Source organism: Choristoneura fumiferana, chromosome 6 (genome assembly GCF_025370935.1).
Source record: "Choristoneura fumiferana chromosome 6, NRCan_CFum_1, whole genome shotgun sequence".
Lineage (NCBI taxonomy): Eukaryota > Metazoa > Arthropoda > Insecta > Lepidoptera > Tortricidae > Choristoneura > Choristoneura fumiferana.
This window is the reverse complement of record NC_133477.1, coordinates 16543412-16562076: the sequence shown is the minus strand read 5'-3', so window position 1 is coordinate 16562076 and position 18665 is coordinate 16543412. Positions and strand designations below refer to the sequence as shown.

Genomic DNA, 18665 nt, shown 5'->3' with positions numbered 1-18665 from the left:
TCTGCACAGCTTTTTTATTTATTTTTCCTAGAACGTGAAGAAAAGAAATCGATTACTTAAGTTGTTCTCAAGTTATGGGTGATCAAGAGTGAGATTCATTTATGTATTATAATGTAATAAAATTATCATTCAACGGTATTAACCTGTCCTCTCCCAGAGGCACAAATTTGTGCCCAAATTCCTTTGATCCTGTTATCCTGGGAGATGACAGATTAATAAATCCAACCTGTATGATCTACCTACTTCTCTATAATAAACAAATGAAACCTACATTCTCATAATTCGTTTTAATTATGCAGAAGAATAACACAAATGCTGATGTCATAGTCATTATTAACCTGCGCTGTAAGTCTTGCTTGATAAATCGAATAGGAAATCCTCCATCTACTACAAAAATTGTAGCTCCAAATTGTGTTCAAAAGTGCACAACTGACCAATCATTATCATCTTTAATCTATTATTATTTACTTTTAAGATTGAAAGCACTTTATTTGTTTTTTAAAGATAAGTACCTAAGTCTTATTGCTTTATTACTCAATAGCGCATGAGTATTTTTCTATCTAGTGGTTACCGTTACCGTAACACTATTAGCATCTCGTTCCTCCATGGGAGTGCCGTAGTCGTAGTACTTACGAGTATATACGTAACGTACCTTTGCTTTGCTCTCGTCACCGCGCGAATGCCCATGCAATCCAATCCGATGCCAGCCAGTTCGACCGCCATCGCGTCCGAGTGACGCCGCGTTTCGCGCGTAAACCATAGACAACCCGGATACACTGATCCCGAATTCCCGCTTTTAAGGTATTTTCCGTAAAGTTGCCTGCACTGTTTCGAAGTTTGAGTTACTTTTGATTGAAGTGTTTTTTTTTCTTAATTTTTTTTTTTTGGTGTTGACGTGAGGCTTGCGAAGTTGATCGGCAACCGGCGTGGATTTCCAATGTTGTGACGCTTTTGTTGTTTCTTTCGTATAAGTACCGTTGGAATCTTTTCTTTCTAGTTTAGTACATATAATGTGATTTATATCAATGAAATATAATTATATGTAGGTACTTATCGTAGGATAGTACCTAGCTAATTTATCAATAGGTTAAATAAACAATTAAACCGTCAGATTGCTGATTTGGGACCATTTCGTGACATGCATAAATTATTATTATTTTTTTTTATCCATTGTTCTCATGTTTGTCACGAATAAATATTTTCATTCTTTCTTTCTTTCTAAAGTAAGTAGTGTGCTTGTTGGAACAAACCTTAGGCACCTAGTTAAAACTTTTAAGAAATATATACTTACTACGTAGTACGTATTTCCTGGAAGATTACGATCGTGACTTCTTACGTCCTTATAATGATGTTTCATTATTCCAAATTTAATGAGAAGAGAACTGGATTATTAATTTAGTAGGCGCAATACAGCGTTTTCATTTTGTTTTACCAAGTTTTCCACCCCACCTTTACAAATACTTTTAATTAGTCACAATTTACTTATCTACAAGCGACTTATTTTTTCAACACGCATTAAGTAGGTATTTATTTTGTGTAATGAATACTTAATGAGCAAATGATACACTAAGAAATAATGTTATGTACCTAGCTGTTAAGCAATGAATACATACAAGCGTAGTTGGTTTACTACTGACTATGACTACCGACTCCTACGAATTTCAATGGCCTCGACTCTGCATAGACTATACTACTATATGTATACTTATGTAGGTAATAGTCAAGTGCGAAAATATATATCTATTCGAATCACTCAAAAATATGATACTACTGCGGCCTTATTACGTTGGAATAAGAGTAATGATTAGAGTTGCCGCGAATAGTTGTAATAGCGAATAGTCGAATACCGATTAATCGCCATTCCCTATGGCGAATAGTTGAATAATTCGCTATTATTATTCGACATTAACAAAGGAATATAAAAATTAGATTATTTGTTATCGAATTTACCTATCACGCTTGTAGAATCATTTATTCCTTTAACCTCCTGTAATCAAAATTTTTTCGAAGGTTATGAGAAAAGAAAATGAAGTTAGGAAATTGTATTGTATTGTAACTCTTTATTGTACATAAAACATATGAAAATTACGATTAACAAGAGAAAGAGATGTACAAAGGAAATCAGTCAATCAGTCTCACATTCTGATATTATACTGATTTTACATTTTTAAATGCTGGCAACCCATTTCTTGTACGTTATATACCTACCTATTTTACGGGGAATACCTACGATACTTAATCACACCAGCAAGTTCTGTTTATTCAGAAAGACTATTTTCTGAGGCAGGTTCGATGTATGAAAAAAAGCGCAACTGACTTGATCCCAATCGTGCAGAAAAACTAGTTTTTTTGCACCACAATCTGCCCCTTTTAGAATTTAAATATTAATTAAAAAGCCTAACTTTGACATGACTGATTTTTGTATGACATTTAATATTAATGATAATAATTAATACTAAACTAAGTGTGTTTAGTTTTTAAGAAAAAATAAGGTGATTATTTAAGCCTATAGTTTTTTTCATTTAAAAGTTTATTTTAGACAACTATTCGCCGCATGTCGAATAATAGACATTATTATTCGATATTCGACGAATAGCAAAAAAAATGACGAATAATACCGAATAATAGCGACTATTCGCGGAAACTCTAGTAATGATACTTACATATTTTTGATTTTTGAAGGGTTAGATAAGTTAATATTTTTATACTCGACTGTACAAGCTTTTGCACTGGGTACCTAAGATTTAGAAAAATAAAAACTGGTCCATTACTGAGGATTTCGTACAATTTTGTAGGTATCTGGGAATATCCAGTACCTATTAGCAGAGCCTCCTGTTAAGTGATATGTACGCAGTGTGGGGTCATTTTTAGGGTTCCGGAGCCAAAATGGCAAAAACGGAACCCTTATAGTTTCACCATGTATGTCTGTCTGTCTGTCTGTCCGTCCGCGGCTTTGCTCAGGGACTATCAATGCTAGAAAGCTGTAATTTTGCACGTATATATATATAAACTATGCCGACAAAAGGTACAATAAAAAAAATAAAAAAATATATACGGTGCCTCCCATAGACATAAAGTGGGGGTGTTTTTTTTTCTCATCCAACCTTGTAGTGTGGGGTATCGTTGGATAGGTCTTTTAAAACCATTAGAGGGTTGCTTAGACAATTTTTCGATTCAGTAATTGTTTGCGAAATATTCAACTTTAAAGTGCAAATTTTCATTAAAATCTAAACCAGTGGGTGGAAAAACTTGAAAAAATTCAGGATGGTAGTAAGTATATCAAACTTACAAGCAAAACTATAACGGATAAGTTTTCTTAAGAATTATTAGTAGTTTAAGAGTAAATAACAGCCTAAGGTATAAAATACGAAATCCTTAGAAAAATATTAAGTACTTAATTTTTTCGTAATTGCTACGGAACCCTATAATTTTGGGCGTGTCCGATCGCTCATAAAAACCGGCCATGAGCGATATGGTTACCATCAGTAACCATAAAGAATTAAGCCATAAAAAAATAAGATTTTTCAGATTTTCTAATCGGTTGAGTGCGACAGGAGCTACCTTCATACCAAATTTCAAGTTTCTAAGACAGTTGGAAGCATTTTAATACTTATAGTGTGTTGTAGAAATTACTGGAGTCGTGCCTTCAAATGGATATTTTTATTTATAACAATAAGCAATAAAACACAATATCTACATTAAACATTTAAAAATATAACTATGTACAAAAAATATATAACCTAGCCTAACCTATAAATAAAAAATCCCTCCTAGGTCACCGTCGCTGTTCATTGTGCCCAGAAGGCTGGTAGCATTCCCGCGTTGTATCGCAAGGCTAATTCTTTGCCCAAAATAGCTGCCAGCCCTCTGGTCACCTGAAACATCAATGAGGCGCGCGGAAATATTTCATTAAGTAAGTAATTACAAAAAGTTAAAAATACCAGTCACCCTACATTTCATTTGAGAAACTTTCATAAAGTAAGAAGTCGAAAAAAGTTTGTCTAGGTATCGTTTCGATTTTTTTTAGAAAAAGTCTATTGCTTATTGCTTAATTCACTTCTAAGATTATACGGTACTGAAAATAATTTTGATTTAAACATAAACAGCACATAAAGTACTTACAAAAATCTTGTTTGTTTTATGTAACCCCGATTTAAAATAACGGCCATTGACTGCAAAGTACGAAAAAGTTATACTTATTGCACTTTTCATTAATTGTACCTAGACATTGCGGCCGTTACAATGCATACAAATACTTCTATGCATTTTTAAACTCCAAGGAGAAAGTAAACTAACGTCTAGTCTGGATAATCTAAAGACTTTGTACAATTTCCATAACGTTACGTTTCATTTTAAAATTAAGAAAAAAGTCCCTAAAAGTTTCCTACTTCCGGTCAATTGATCAACATCTTTTTTATAGATCGTTAATTTCGTAGTCTTATCTGTGGGTTCGCAACGCATTGCATACTGTTAGTGGTACCTACCTACCTACTTATAATGTCCCGGTGTTTGTGTCTACTATCCCATGGTGTCATGTTCCATGATAAGCCAACTCTGTTCAGAGACTAAAATAATATACTTATTTAGCCTTGAGGCTACTCCGAAATTCGCAGTCCGTATCATAATCATAGCGGCCCTTTCACTCTCCTATTTATCGGTTAGGGTGAGCGGTACGAAGTTCGAATTTTTTACTTCGGAGGATTTTTTTACTATTAGATCTAGCAGCTGACCGTGGAAATTCCTATAAAATTATATATCAAGGTCTTTTTAGTGCAAACTATCATATCTCTATAACTAGTACGTAGTTGTGATTTCGGAATTTTACAAAAATCTCGATCCCGTAGAAAAATCGGGATAAAAGGTAGCAATGTATTTTTAAGAGCTTTATTAAATATCAGCTGTTAAGCTGTTTACTCTTTCTGCGAAAAATCCCGCGGGAACTATGCAATTTTCTAGAGTGAAAATTAACCTTTCCTTTCCAGTTTTAGGGCTGCCTGCCGAATTTCATCTTAATCTTAAATGTGAACAGACAGGCAGGCAGTTTGAGAGACAGACAGACTACTATCCCATTTATAAATATTAAGTAGGTAACTAGTAGGATAAAGGATAGTAAGGATAATTAGATTTATTTACACACGATATATAAAAAAAAATAACAAAAACGTTATACCTAACAAGAGCAAAGAAAAACAAAACTAAAACTACTAACGTATTCTAAGCCTAAAAACTTATATTTACAAAATATCACCCAGATGGCTACTATTACAAGGTGTTAATTAAATAACTGAAAACCTCAGACAACCCAAAAATATTTTTTAATTTTAAGTCAGTTGATTGCATTTATTTTTGAATACCTTCATTATTTTAAAATATATTTGTGTGTTTTGCTAATGCTAAGTTAGTAATTCTGCTGCATTTCTAACTCTGCACTCATAATTTGTATTTATCAGTTGCGCTTTGAGGTTTTAGAAGAAAATCGCACATTGACAGCAAAACGGCCAGTATTAAATTATCGAAATAGTATGCAACCTCGCTAAAATATTTAATGGGCCTGTTAGGGCCTCTTGCAGTCGTAGAGGTGTCCACTTTGAAAAAAAATATCGATGTTTTTTTCGATTCGATAAATCGGAATTGTACATCGATGTATCGGATGAAAACATCGATCGATTGTTTGTAAACATTGAGCACTTTTTCTAACATTATATTACAAAGCTATAGTCATGTGAAAAGTGGTATATCTCAAAACGGTATTTTTTTCAAAGTGAAAATTTTCGTATATGACGGTTATGAAAAGAGCCAAAGCCAATATTTTATTAAAGTTTTGATTTTAATCTTTCATAAAAAGATAGATCTAACTCCTCTCATAATCTGTAAGTACATACAAAACCATTCACTTTGAAAAGATGACCTGTTTTGAAATGTACATTATTACAAATTTTAGTGGTCAAACTTGAGTTTTTGTGAAATTAACTGGTTATCATCGATTCGATGTTTTATGAAAAAACATCGATACATATCGAGTATATCGATAGTATTCGATGTATCGCATTGTAAACATCGATGTTTTCGATGCATCGATGTATATCGAATATCCCTATGCATTCGTAAGTCGTAACTTTAGACTGGGTACAGTAAAAAAGGGATTTAAAAACACAAACCCAACCTAATTTAAAACATAGTGAACCTGATCGATTCTTCTGTCGATTCTGAGCAAACTACTTTCTGGTTTTCAGTTATTTAATTAAAACCTTGTATAAAAACTCTCTCTTGCTCTTCAAAATTTATGTTTAAGGAGCACTATTTGTCATCTTGTAAAAATTTGCTTTATCATAGTTTATTTATAGTTGCTGTTTATCCCACTGCCTATATTTATTTTAGACGTGTATTATATGTACGGTTCCTTGTGTATATATGTGTGTAGATGTATTTTCGTTGTGTTTTATTATTCCGATCTACTGCTGATGCACCACCTGCTGTAATCTACGTAGTTCTTACTTTATCTGTAAAAAAGGCTGCCTGGAAGAGATCGCTCTTTTTAAGCGAAAAGGCCGCCTATTGTTTACCTTGTTATTTTCTTCCTGTGTACCTACTGTTTTCTGTATCGCTTACTATTTGTGGTGTACAATAAAGAGTCATTGTTTTGTATTAAATCCATCCATACTAATATTATAAATGCGAAAGTGTGTGTGTGTTTGTATGTTTGTCCGCCTCTCACGTGGAAACGGAGCGACGGATCGATGTGATTTTTGGCATAGAGATAGTTTATAGGCCAGAGAGTGACATAGCCTCCTTTTTATCCCGGAAAATACAGTTCCCGAGGGAACAGCGCGCGATAACTGAATTCCACGCGGTCAAAGCCGCTGGCAAAAGCTAGTAGTACTTAAATAGGGCACTTGGATAGGGTGCCCATAAGGCTGGGTGCGTTTCCTCTGGCAATGCCAATACGTGTTATATAGCAAGGGGGTTCTCTGTCTTTTGGCGAAATATTATTCCCAAATGTTTAATTTGCCAAACAGTTTCATTTACCTCGCGATTTTCTCTGAAATTTTTTTTTTTCGGATCTTTCATGAAGCAAGCCTAGCCTAACTTTCTATGTTCTTTATAACCATAAGAAAATACAATGAGAAAAAAAATTGGTTTGGGAGAAAATTGAGAGTTGGGAAACAAAACAGTTTGGCAAATGAAATTTTTGATAATATTTCTGCGACAAGGCAGAATACCATAGTAGTTTTTTTTTATGAACTTATATCATCTTGTTCAGGATGAGGTGGGCTCTTCTGCTGCTGGCCTTGGCCTCAGCAGCCTCCAGCCAGGACACGTGCATCTCCAGCGACGACGACCCGTACGTACTCTTCGGCACCAAGACCGCCTACAACTTCGTCAACAGGCAGTTGTCTAATCGCAGGCCCGAGGACGTCCCAGGTAAGAATATACTGTCGAAATATACAAGATGTTAAAGGTCTCTACCTAATACACCGTATCATATCATGACTGTAATAGGAACGTATCAGGTACGAAATGTAACTCGACACGGACTACAACATGTCAACGGCGTGTCATACCCATAAGAGCGTATCGGCACCGGATGTGACGCTCCGTGCATGGCACGCGACAGCTACGGTTGGTTAACGCATTCACTGCCACCTGACTTCCACAGGGGCCACCGACGCACATGTGCGTTCAAAATGTATGAATAATTATGACAGCGGCACTGGGCGAAGTTCCGGAAACGCATATATGCGTCGGTGGCAGTGAATGCGTTAAGTAAGAAACGCGTTCTATAGTGGTCATAGTCTCATAATTTTTAATGCAAAGAATACCTGGTCATATATTGCATGACACGTTCCTAATACGATCATGGTATGATACGCTGTAGAGCCTGTAGAGGGTAGAGACCTTTATTAAATAACTGAAAACCCCAGACACCCCAACAGTTTTATTTAGTTATTTTAGGTTTGTTCCATTTGCACTTATTTTTAAATAAGTATGTACCATAATTACGTATTTCAAAAAATATTCTCATATTTTGGTAACTCATAGTTTTACATGGTTTTACTGAATTTCTAACACTTCACGCGTAATTTGTGTTTGTCAGTAGCACATCATGGTTTAAAAAAAAAGTGACAGAAAAACGGCCAGCATTAAATTATCTAAGTATGCAACGTCCCCAAAACATTTAATTGGCGTAGTAGGTATACTACTTTCGTAACTTCTAGACTGGCCACAGTGAAAAAGGATTAAAAAAAGACAAAAGGTGTTAAATATTTTATTTTATTTATGACCTAAGAATATTTATGACTAACTTACTTATACTTGCATAATTTATAAAACATTTCAACTACCAAGCAAAAGACCTGCGCCCGAATCCACAAAGGCCTTAAAATCAATTTAGAATAGCAGTCATTCACCTCCACTCTTTCATTACTTCATTTCCAACAAAACCGAACTTTTTGCATTGTTATTGTTACATTTGTCTCGTTCTGTAGACAGCGGTATGAGTAATGAGGTTTACAGTCACGAATATGTAATTAGAAGAGTCTCAGAGTTTGGTTTAAAATAACCAAATAACCGACTTTGTACCACATACCTATAGGAGAGAACGACTACGTTTCCGAAAACGTCCCGTATAAAAAAAATAGTTTCTAACGCAGCTTTTCTAGGCAAATTCAGTGCATTAACTCTTAAAGCAAACGATTAAATTTAAATTAAATCATGTTAGTTAATTTTAACCAGTCATCATCATCATCTTGACAGCCGTAGGAAGTCCACTGTTTGACATAGGCCTCCCCCAACCCCCCATTTTAATCAGTATAAATATATGACCCAATCGTATGGTCTCCCTTTTGTACAAGACAAATTCTGAAGATACTTACTCAGATTTGACATAGTCAATGTAATCTTTTTTACCGTTTCTTTTCTATAGGTTTTTAAATAATTAATAATAAACATACCATAATTAATAATAACAGATTTTTGCATATTCTTACGTGCAAGTGTTTATTCTAGAAGTACAGAGTAAGAAATATTATTTAACCACTTAGGAGTCGCCCTATAAAACCTATATAGGTAAATCGCTCATTACCTTTACCTAACCTATCTGCGCTAAAAAAAAACTTTAAAAGTGCATCATTAATTTATTATGTCAAAACCTACACAACAGATAAACGAGTAAACACAGGATAGCAGTAATCAAGCGGATAAAAAATTACACAACCACGCTTAGTAATTATAACTAGTGATATCATTGGGCTATTTTAAACCGTTTTTATGAAACGATCGAAAAATCTGGTTTTGGCACAAATCCAACGTGACATCGCCGTCAACTTTGGCCCTTGTTTTAAAGACGCAAGGCATGTATTAAAAATAATGGCACAGTCGGATTCCTTTACCTTTATCATGTTTTTTTTTAGAAAAATAAATATAGAATTGTATTTGTGTCTATGGGATGGGACGCTTTTATTATATTCACCGCGGAACACGTTACTATCTATAGTACATATACTAAAGAAGAATTTATTGTAATTTGCAACCTGAATCGATAATATAATATGCTCGGGTACACTACATAAGTATATACGAAAAATGAAATTCCGAAAGTCGGAATCACGAACTTCAAAATACTGATTTTTATAATTCCGAATGTTTTAAAACTCCTAATATGACTATTTCGATTCTTCATAAATTCGATTTTTATAAATACAAAAATTAAAAATACCCAATGTATAAAATTACGATTTTTAAAATTCAGAATTTTAATAAACCGAAACAATCAAGGAATTCCGCACAAATATATACGAACCGAACAATAAAATCCGATTCAATAATAATACCGAATATCAAAAATGTGATCAATACTAAAATACCGATTTTAAAATCCGAATATCATTACTGTGATCAATAATAAATCCCGACCTATTAATTTTCAGCAATGTAGGTTAGGTCGACGGAGCTCCGCTTCGCGGAGCTCTTATTCCGCGCATTTATGGCGCTTCGCGCCTTGTCGCAATTCTAACCTAACCTAACCTAAGTATGCAGGTCAATTTACCTGAGATTTAAGATTCGAAATCAAGATTCCGATTATTAATTACACGAAGTTTATTTTGCCGAATGACATATTTCCGAATTAGCGATGTCCTTTCGGAAAGTTGATAATCGGAATACTGTACTTCGGGCCAATAATATTTCGTGCTTTTCATTCTTCGGAGTTTTAAAAATCGGATATTAAAAAAATCGATATTTTGAAATTTGGAAAAATATTTTTTGTGTTTTTAAGTAATCGGAGTTCTGAAAATCGGAATTAGCAAATTCGGAATAAAATATTTCGGACTATTTGGGTGTTCCCAATATGCTCACTGGTATCGACGTTTTTATGGCGTTTTTTTTTTCGTCATTTCAATTAACGTTTCGGCAAATATTATATTAGAGATGATGCTCCGGGTTAAATTTTTACGAAAACTAAAAACAGTACCTACCGATGCATTGCTAAATCTAGCCTGATCAAAATTCTTGCGACTATTGTCCTTTCGTGTTGTGTTTATACTTTATACTCAGGCTCTATACTACGAAATGCAAAATTCGAACTTGTATCTTACCGTCCCGCTGACGCTAATATTATTAAATACGACAGTAAGAGGGACGATACGATACGAACTTCGATTTTCGAATTTCGTAGCAGCCCCCCGTTCCAATGGCAGGCGAAAAAACGAACATAAGGAGTATTATATTTTGTCCGATGCCTTAGAGCAAACCCTAGCCCTAGCCCGCGTTGCTCTAAGTCCGATGCACTTATTTATCATTTGCTCCTAGTACAAACTTTCAAAGTAAGTATGGGCTGTTAGTGGTCACTCAAGACAATGAAACTTTTTGTATCATGGACGGCTAATAATCGTACCTATATACATATAATAAGCGTGAAGCGTGGAGCAGTCAAAACGCTCAAATATTCACTATGGTCATCAGTTATGGAAATTTAAGTAAGTACCTACATCTGAATTACTTATTAAAAAAGAAAAACAGTTTTTTTACATAAATAAAGTTCCCCTGGGATCCTTTAAGTACCTACTATACTTAATATCGCACATCTAGATCTGAAGCGATAAATATCAACTCAAAATAGTACTTAGGTACAGCATTTTAATTTATAACTATAGGCCTTTCAGAAATGAAATGAAACGTAGGTCTAAATTAAAATGGTATTGATCTAATGCCAAACTAAGCAAAGCTTGTACTATGGATTCTGGGCAACGGATAAACATACTTATATAGATATATACATACATACTTAAATACAATATTAAACACCCAAAACCCGAGAGCAAACATTCGTATTATTCATACAAATATCTGCCCCGGCCGGGATTCGAACCCGGAACCTCAAGCTCGTAGTCAGGTTCTCCAACCACTTGACCTGACCATCCGGTCGTCAAACTACACGTACTACACGTACTTGAACCATTACTTTATTCTGTGCTACATGTTTGATAAATTCTTGTCAACATTTAAAGTTTCGGCTGTTACGTAGGTATGTCATGCTCCGCGTTCATTGGCAAACCACGGTCACAGATGCCGTCAATGTCATCCTACTGATGCGAAATTCTTAGTGTATATTTACAGGGAGTCTCTGACCAGGGCTTTAAATCTAGGGTTCGATTCTACTCGCATAATTGAGCTACTTTTTAAAAATATGACGACTGTTAATTTTTTTTTTTTCATTCAAATTAAATGTGATTTTCAATGTATGCGATACAGTACAAAATTGACGGCACATTGATAAATGATTATCTTAGAGATGTCAGATAAATGTCAAAAATTATTTCAAGGCCCCCGCACCAAGAGACAGCGATAACACCGCCATGTCCGATACACTGATTTACCTAACAATTAAACTTTGAGGATCAATAAATGATCTAAATTTAATTAGTTTTGTGAGTAGAATCGAACCTATTTTTTATTTTTTTATTTTTATTTTTAATTCGACTGGATGGCAAACGAGCAAGTGGGTCTCCTGATGGTAAGAGATCACCACCGCCCATAAACATCTGCAACACCAGGGGTATTGCAGATGCGTTGCCAACCTGGAGGCCTAAGATGGGATACCTCAAGTGCCAGTAATTCCACCGGCTGGCACCTTGAATTTAAAGCCCCATGGTCAGAGACACTCTTTATAATACGTGTGTGTGCGCGTGCGCACGTTTTTGTTTCGGCGTGTGTTGTCCTTCACGCTAAAATGTATGAACAAATTTGGATAAAATTTGCTAGACATTACTAATAGGCTTTTTTATCCCAATATTCCACGAGATCATGTAACATCCCAAAATTGCACCCGTTGTAGAGACTTGGCAAATATCGTCCCGTACCTTATTAATAGAATTTGCAATAAGAAAGGGTTTTTGGAATTTCCCGCAGGAAGTTAACCATTTTATCTTTGCTTGCACGGGCGAAAAACGGTAAAAGCAAACGCTAGTACGATATTTTAAATACCCGATATGTCGGGAACGAAGGATTAATGCGTAGCATAACGTAACTTCGTTTCGCGGACACAGATTATTCCTTTGATGTATTTACGTGTAATCGATTCAACACGTGACGTCAGTCTGAAGAATAGAGTACCTATGGGGCGACGAGGCGATGAGTAAACAAAAACACACTCTTAATGAGGATACGGGGTGGAATGTATAAATGGGTCACCATGGAGTAGTATGTATGTATGTATGTATGTATGTAAATACTTTATTGTACATAAAACACAAAAATAATACAAAAAGAAAACAACAAAACAAACCAGCAGAATCACCACCAGATACTAACGGACCAGATATTAACGGTATAACTAAGGGTGTGTTCCCACTAGTTTTATTAACAGTTTTATAATAGAGTTCTATAATCGTGCTGTCAATGAAACTAGTGGGAACACACCAGTACCACACTCCCACAGAATACAGGCATGAAATAGTAGTTTTGCTACTGTTTTTCGTACTGTGAGTGGGAGATCCGGAGGCCCATCTCCCCTCCCCCCTTCCCCTCCTGTATCCCCATCCCCTTTAGGCCGGCAACGCACCCGCAGTCCTAATAATGCTGTAGATGTCCATGGGTGGCGGTGATCGCTTAACTACATGTCTCTACCAGAAGAGTACTTAAATTAAAGATTTAGCGCCCCGGGCCAGTTAGCTTTATTTAGTGCCACCCCATTAAGTGACGATAAAATATTTCATTTAATAAAAGTAATCCTGCAAGAGGTGGTTTCGCTGCCCCTCACAGCCTGACGTACCGACCGAACCATAGCCCGTTTGGCCCAAGGGTAGGTAAATAAAATACGCCCAGTCTCTACCCTCTGGAAAAACCCAAATCAAGAGTATACAGAGTTCCTTCTCAGGATCATATGTTCTAATACGTATTGTAAATTATTTGATTAGTCATTATGCGACAAACAGACACACAGACAGGTCAAATTAACACATAGGCTATTCGTCAAACCACTACACTACGTACTACAGCTTTAGCAAGCTTTTTTAACGTGCTATGTTTGTTGTTCTTTTTGTTGAGTCAAAAATTGTAAATTCTTTTGACCCACTTCCAGTTGACCGACTATATAGATAGTGTACCTATATGGCTACATGGTATTTCTAATTTAGCTATACACGGCATCACCATAGCGTGCATAATTCTTTTTGATCCTGCCGTGACGGGGGGATGGTCCGGCCTAAATTTCAGACGTTTTTAGGATCCTTCGTGACATTGTATGATCAGATATTTTAATGTGCGACACACCTTGCTGGATTTACAGGCTGCCATGTTTCCGGGCCATTTGGTTTAATAGTTATTAGTAAGCCGTGGTGGTTTAGTGATTTATTCTCTTAAACAGAGGATCGTGGGTTCAAATCCCGGCTCGCACTTCATGTCATGAGTTTTTCGAAACTCATGTGCGAAATTACACTTGAAATTTACACGAGCTTTACAAATTCAAACGATGGGAGCGAATGTCATTCCTTAGCTGCAGTTCGCATTAAATATAATATTTAATTTGAAAGTGTTGTGTTTGACCATTCTTATTCTGAGCAGTGGCGTAGCTATCGGAGGGCTAGACGGGGCAGTGCCCGGAGCCCCCAAGCTCAGGGGGCCCCACCCTTACAAACACTTACAAACTATAAATGACAAATCTGGAGTAGGTATGTTGAATTCGGAACACGACGAAAACCTACGGATCACACGATTTTAAATAGTTTAGTTGGGGCCCTAGTTTATTTTTTGCCCCAGGGCCTTTGGTTACCTAGCTAGCTACGCCAATGATTCTGAGCTTCATTCATGGTAGCCCATAAAACGGACATCCTACATTAACAGGCTAAATATTCGTCAATCCCAGGAAATAAACACCGCAGGGCTATTTCAAACGTCCGTGATACACATAACGTCCGTTCCGTAATTAACTAGACAAGTTATAAATAGTCCGACATGCAAACAAGTCTTATTCGAAACGTGCTTAAAAAAAAAACTTCAAACATCCGCACCATGTTTCAACTCGATGCCTTCCGTCCTGCGGAGTCGATCCTGGTCAAAACACAAGAATTTCACTACCAGATTTGACCATCGGATAACCCCATGCAGTGGTTAAAGAGCCTGACTACGAAGCTTAAGTTCCCGGGTTCGATCCCGGTCACGCTGCGTTACAAATATCTGCCGCGCCTGGGGATCGATCGAACCCGGAACCTCAAGCATCGTACGTACGCTATGCGCTACGCTGTTCACGAACCCTTTATGGCCTGTGTCAGGGATAATGACGTAAAGGCAACATCGTATTTTGCGTCTATAGAATCTGCACTGCGAGTAGCACGGTGGCAAGAATAATGGCCAAACGATGAGCTCACAGCCTGTTTCTATACTGAACTGACATTGCTAAATGGAAATGTCGTTTAGTTTGTTTGGGCAGTTGATGAGGGGAAATAGGTTTTCCTGTGAGAATTTCTTGGATATTCGCTTAATATTTCTATGTAGATTATAGAATTCCTATCTTACCTAGGGTAGACCGGGGACAATTGAAACACGTTATGATTGAAACATCTCAATTTTCTCGAATACTGTAATACCTACGAACGGTACGCGGCGCTTGAACGTGGCTCGGACTGGTCCGAACCTGTCTTCAATAGCGCGCGCGCCGGCGAGCGACATAGTCGTGTTGGGGATCCTTTTTCGATTTTCAGACTCAAAAGTAAGTATTTACATCGTCTTTCCTTTTGTTATACCTAATAAATCTTCTTTATTTGTGTATATACTTAAATGGTGTCCTATTCTGTAGTTATTAATTAGTATTTATATTTAATTTGACTAGTAAAATGTCGATGTAAGTTACTTATTTTTGACTTTGAAGTAGAAAGTGTCGAATGGGTACATTTGAAACAACTGGTCTGGTGACGGTTGAAACGTTTCAATCGTCCTGTTGCTTCAAACGTCCCCCACCTTAGTTTACATGTTTACTACCAGCTTTTATTACCCGACTGGGGGAAGCAAAAAGAAGGGTAGTCTGGTTAAGTCTAGGTATGTAAGTATGTATATATGTCAATATATATGCATGTATGTATGTGACCGAAAATCAGATGTTCCACTCTAGTTCCTAAACAATTGGACCGATTTTAATAAATGTTTTTTTTTATTCGACTGGATGGAAAACGAGCAAGTGGTTCTCCTGATGGTAAGAGATTACCACCGCCCATAAGCATCTGCATACCAGGGGTATTGCAGATGCGTTGCCAACCTACAGGCCTAAGATGGGATACCTCAAGTGCCGGTAATTTCACCGGCTGTCTTATTCTCCACGCCAAAACACAACAATGCAAGTACTGCTGCTTCACGGCAGGATTAGCGAGCAAGATGGTGGTAACAATCCGGGCGGACCTTGCACAAGGTCCTACCACCTGCAATAGTCATATGATTTGTCAAAAACGTGCGAGTGTCATAGGCTACATTACATTACATTATCCACCCACCGGCTTAGATTTTAGAGGGGGGGGGACGCTCGATTTTAATGAAAATTTTCACTTTAAAGTTGAATATTTCACAATCAAATCACTGAATCTAAAAATCGTCTTAGCGAACCTCTAATGGTTTTAAAAGACCTATCCAACGATACCCCACACTCTAGGGTTGGATGAGAAAAAAAAATCACCCCCACTTTAAGTCTATGGGAGGTACCTTAAAAAATTTTTTTTTGAATTTTTAATTGTACTATTTGTCGGCATAGTTTATCTATATATCCTTGCAAAATTACAGCTTTCTAGCATTGATAGTCCCTGAGCAAAGCCAGACACACAGACACAGACAGACAGACATGGCGAAACTAAGGGTTCCGTTTTTGCCATTTTGGCCCCGGAACCCTAAAAAGGGATGAATAAATATCTAAAATGACGTTATTTTGAAATGTTGTAGAACTCCTTCGATCTAATTAATTTCTCACTTTTATCAAGGTGGTTAAACTGAAAGTTATGATTGAAACATTGTGATGATTGAAACAGTTGTTTTTGTATGACAATAACTTTTTGTTGTTTAAGATACTATTTTGCAATTATAATGTTATATCAAAGTGTTATATATTTATCGTCAAAAGTATTATAACATAAGATGGTTAAAATAACTGAAGGAAACTTAGACATAAAATATTGGTGATTACATGAAACCAAATGTTTATTATAGTATAACATTTAAAAAACACATTTTATGTTAACAAATGATTAACGATCTCACTCATTACGTTTAATAGTAGTAAAAACTGTAGAGGCTGAATAAAGATATTTCCTTGTTTTGATATTATATTAGTGTTTCAATTGTCCCTACACACTGGTTCAATCGTCCTCAGTACTAGGTCAATTGAACCACTGTAGAGTACAAAAACTGTAGAGGCTGAATAAAGATATTTCCTTGTTTTGATATTATATTAGTGTTTCAATTGTCCCTACACACTGGTTCAATCGTCCTCAGTACTAGGTCAATTGAACCACTCTGCCCCGTCCTCTTTATGCACTTATTTTAGGTTTCCTATATGAGCTGGAGCCTTATTGTGTGTTTTAATTAGGAGCCTGATAGTCTATCTTTAAACAAATACCAGTAACATCTTTGTCAATACAATAGATATCTAATTACACCAGGCTAAGTGAAAATTGTTTCAACTGTCCCCGGTCTACCCTACCTTATTGAAAATGTGTAAAAAAAAATACTTATGCGTCCAAAGTTAATTAGGTATCAGGTAGTTTCTATAGCAATGAACTGAGTCGTCTGTTGAACGGAAATTAAGAAAAACACGATGTATAGACAAAAAATATCAGACATTTGACCAAGACATTTAGGATTCAAACTCTTCCTACATTTTAGAGTCTACCTTCTGAAGGTCCTAGTTATTCCTCCTGGTATGCACGCATCTTCATTCAAAGTCACTCAGAGGGCTATGGAGAGGGCTATGCTCGGAGTTTCTCTGCGAGATAGAATCAGAAATGATGATGTCCGCAGTAGAACTAAGGTTACCGACATAGCCTGAAGTATTTCGAAACTGAAGCGGCAGTGGGCGGTGCGCACATTGCTCGCAGGACGATGGCCGATGGGGTCAGAAGTTTCTCGAATGGCGTCCGCGGACCGGGAGGCGAGCTGTCGGTAGGCCTCAGACAAGATGGAGCGACGACCTGGTTAAGATCGAAAGCACAAGACCGGTCTGAGTGGAGAGCTTTCGGGAAGCCTATGCCAGCAGTGGACGTCTTTCGGCTGACATGATGATGCACGGATATGCAAGCATACGCCCACAGAATAAAAACCTATTAGATTAACTTAGGTTAGGTAGGTACAATCAAACTCAAAAGTAGCTGTCACTATCTTGATAAATTATTAACTGTCTCAGTACCTAGTCTACTGCTATTTACTGCGACAAGGTACCTACTGACAGGTAAGCTACTTACTTGTCATCATCATCATCATCAGCCGGAAGAACTCCACTGCTAAACAAAGGCCTCCCCTTAGAACGCCACAATGAACGACAACTCGCCACTTGCAACCATCGGTTTCCCGCAACTCTCACGATGCCGTCAGTCCACCTGGTGGTAGGCCTGCCAACGCTTCATCTTCCGGTTCGTGGTCGCCACTCGAGGACTTTTCTTCCCCAACGGTTATCTGTACTTAGGTACTTTTGCGCTTGTTAAATTTCAATGTAATTTCGTACATAAAACTCAGAGCTTGACTTTGAACCCACGATCCTCTACTTAAGAAGGCATAGGTCAAACCACTAGGCCGACTACCACATCACGTTTAAGTTTTATGATATTGATAGGATGTCTGTATTTTGTACAGAAAAATATAATCCTATACTCGGAGACATTTCACGCTTCGACGTACATCTAGGTCGCACTAAAATAAGTAAGTAGGTACGTGTCCTAGATCTGCATAGAGATGAGCTTGGACGTCGGTTTTTATCACAAATGGGTCATCCATACCATGTCATAATAGACGTCATCAGGCCCTGTTTAGACCTGTAGGTAAAGCCTATTATGTTGAGCCTGCAAATAAAAATCGTACAAGATGCATTAAAATGAACGAATTTGATGTGGTCAATCGATCACCGCAATGGAAGTTTCCGGACTTCAGGAATTTTCCTGATATGTCAGGCATGCGGCCGGAATACAAAAATGCATAGATTC

General features: G+C 36.8%; 1 protein-coding gene across 1 annotated transcript in view; it reads left to right on the top strand.

The window, feature by feature from the left end:
- The first annotated feature begins 691 nt into the window (after window positions 1-691).
- Window positions 692-18665, top strand: part of LOC141429211 (multiple inositol polyphosphate phosphatase 1-like) — a 31997-nt gene continuing 14023 nt past the window's right edge. The window contains exons 1-2 of the mRNA XM_074089481.1: window positions 692-801; window positions 7262-7422. Of these exons, the coding sequence (XP_073945582.1) occupies window positions 7263-7422 (160 nt within the window). The 5' untranslated portion in view covers window positions 692-801; window position 7262. The remainder of the gene's footprint in view (window positions 802-7261; window positions 7423-18665) is intronic.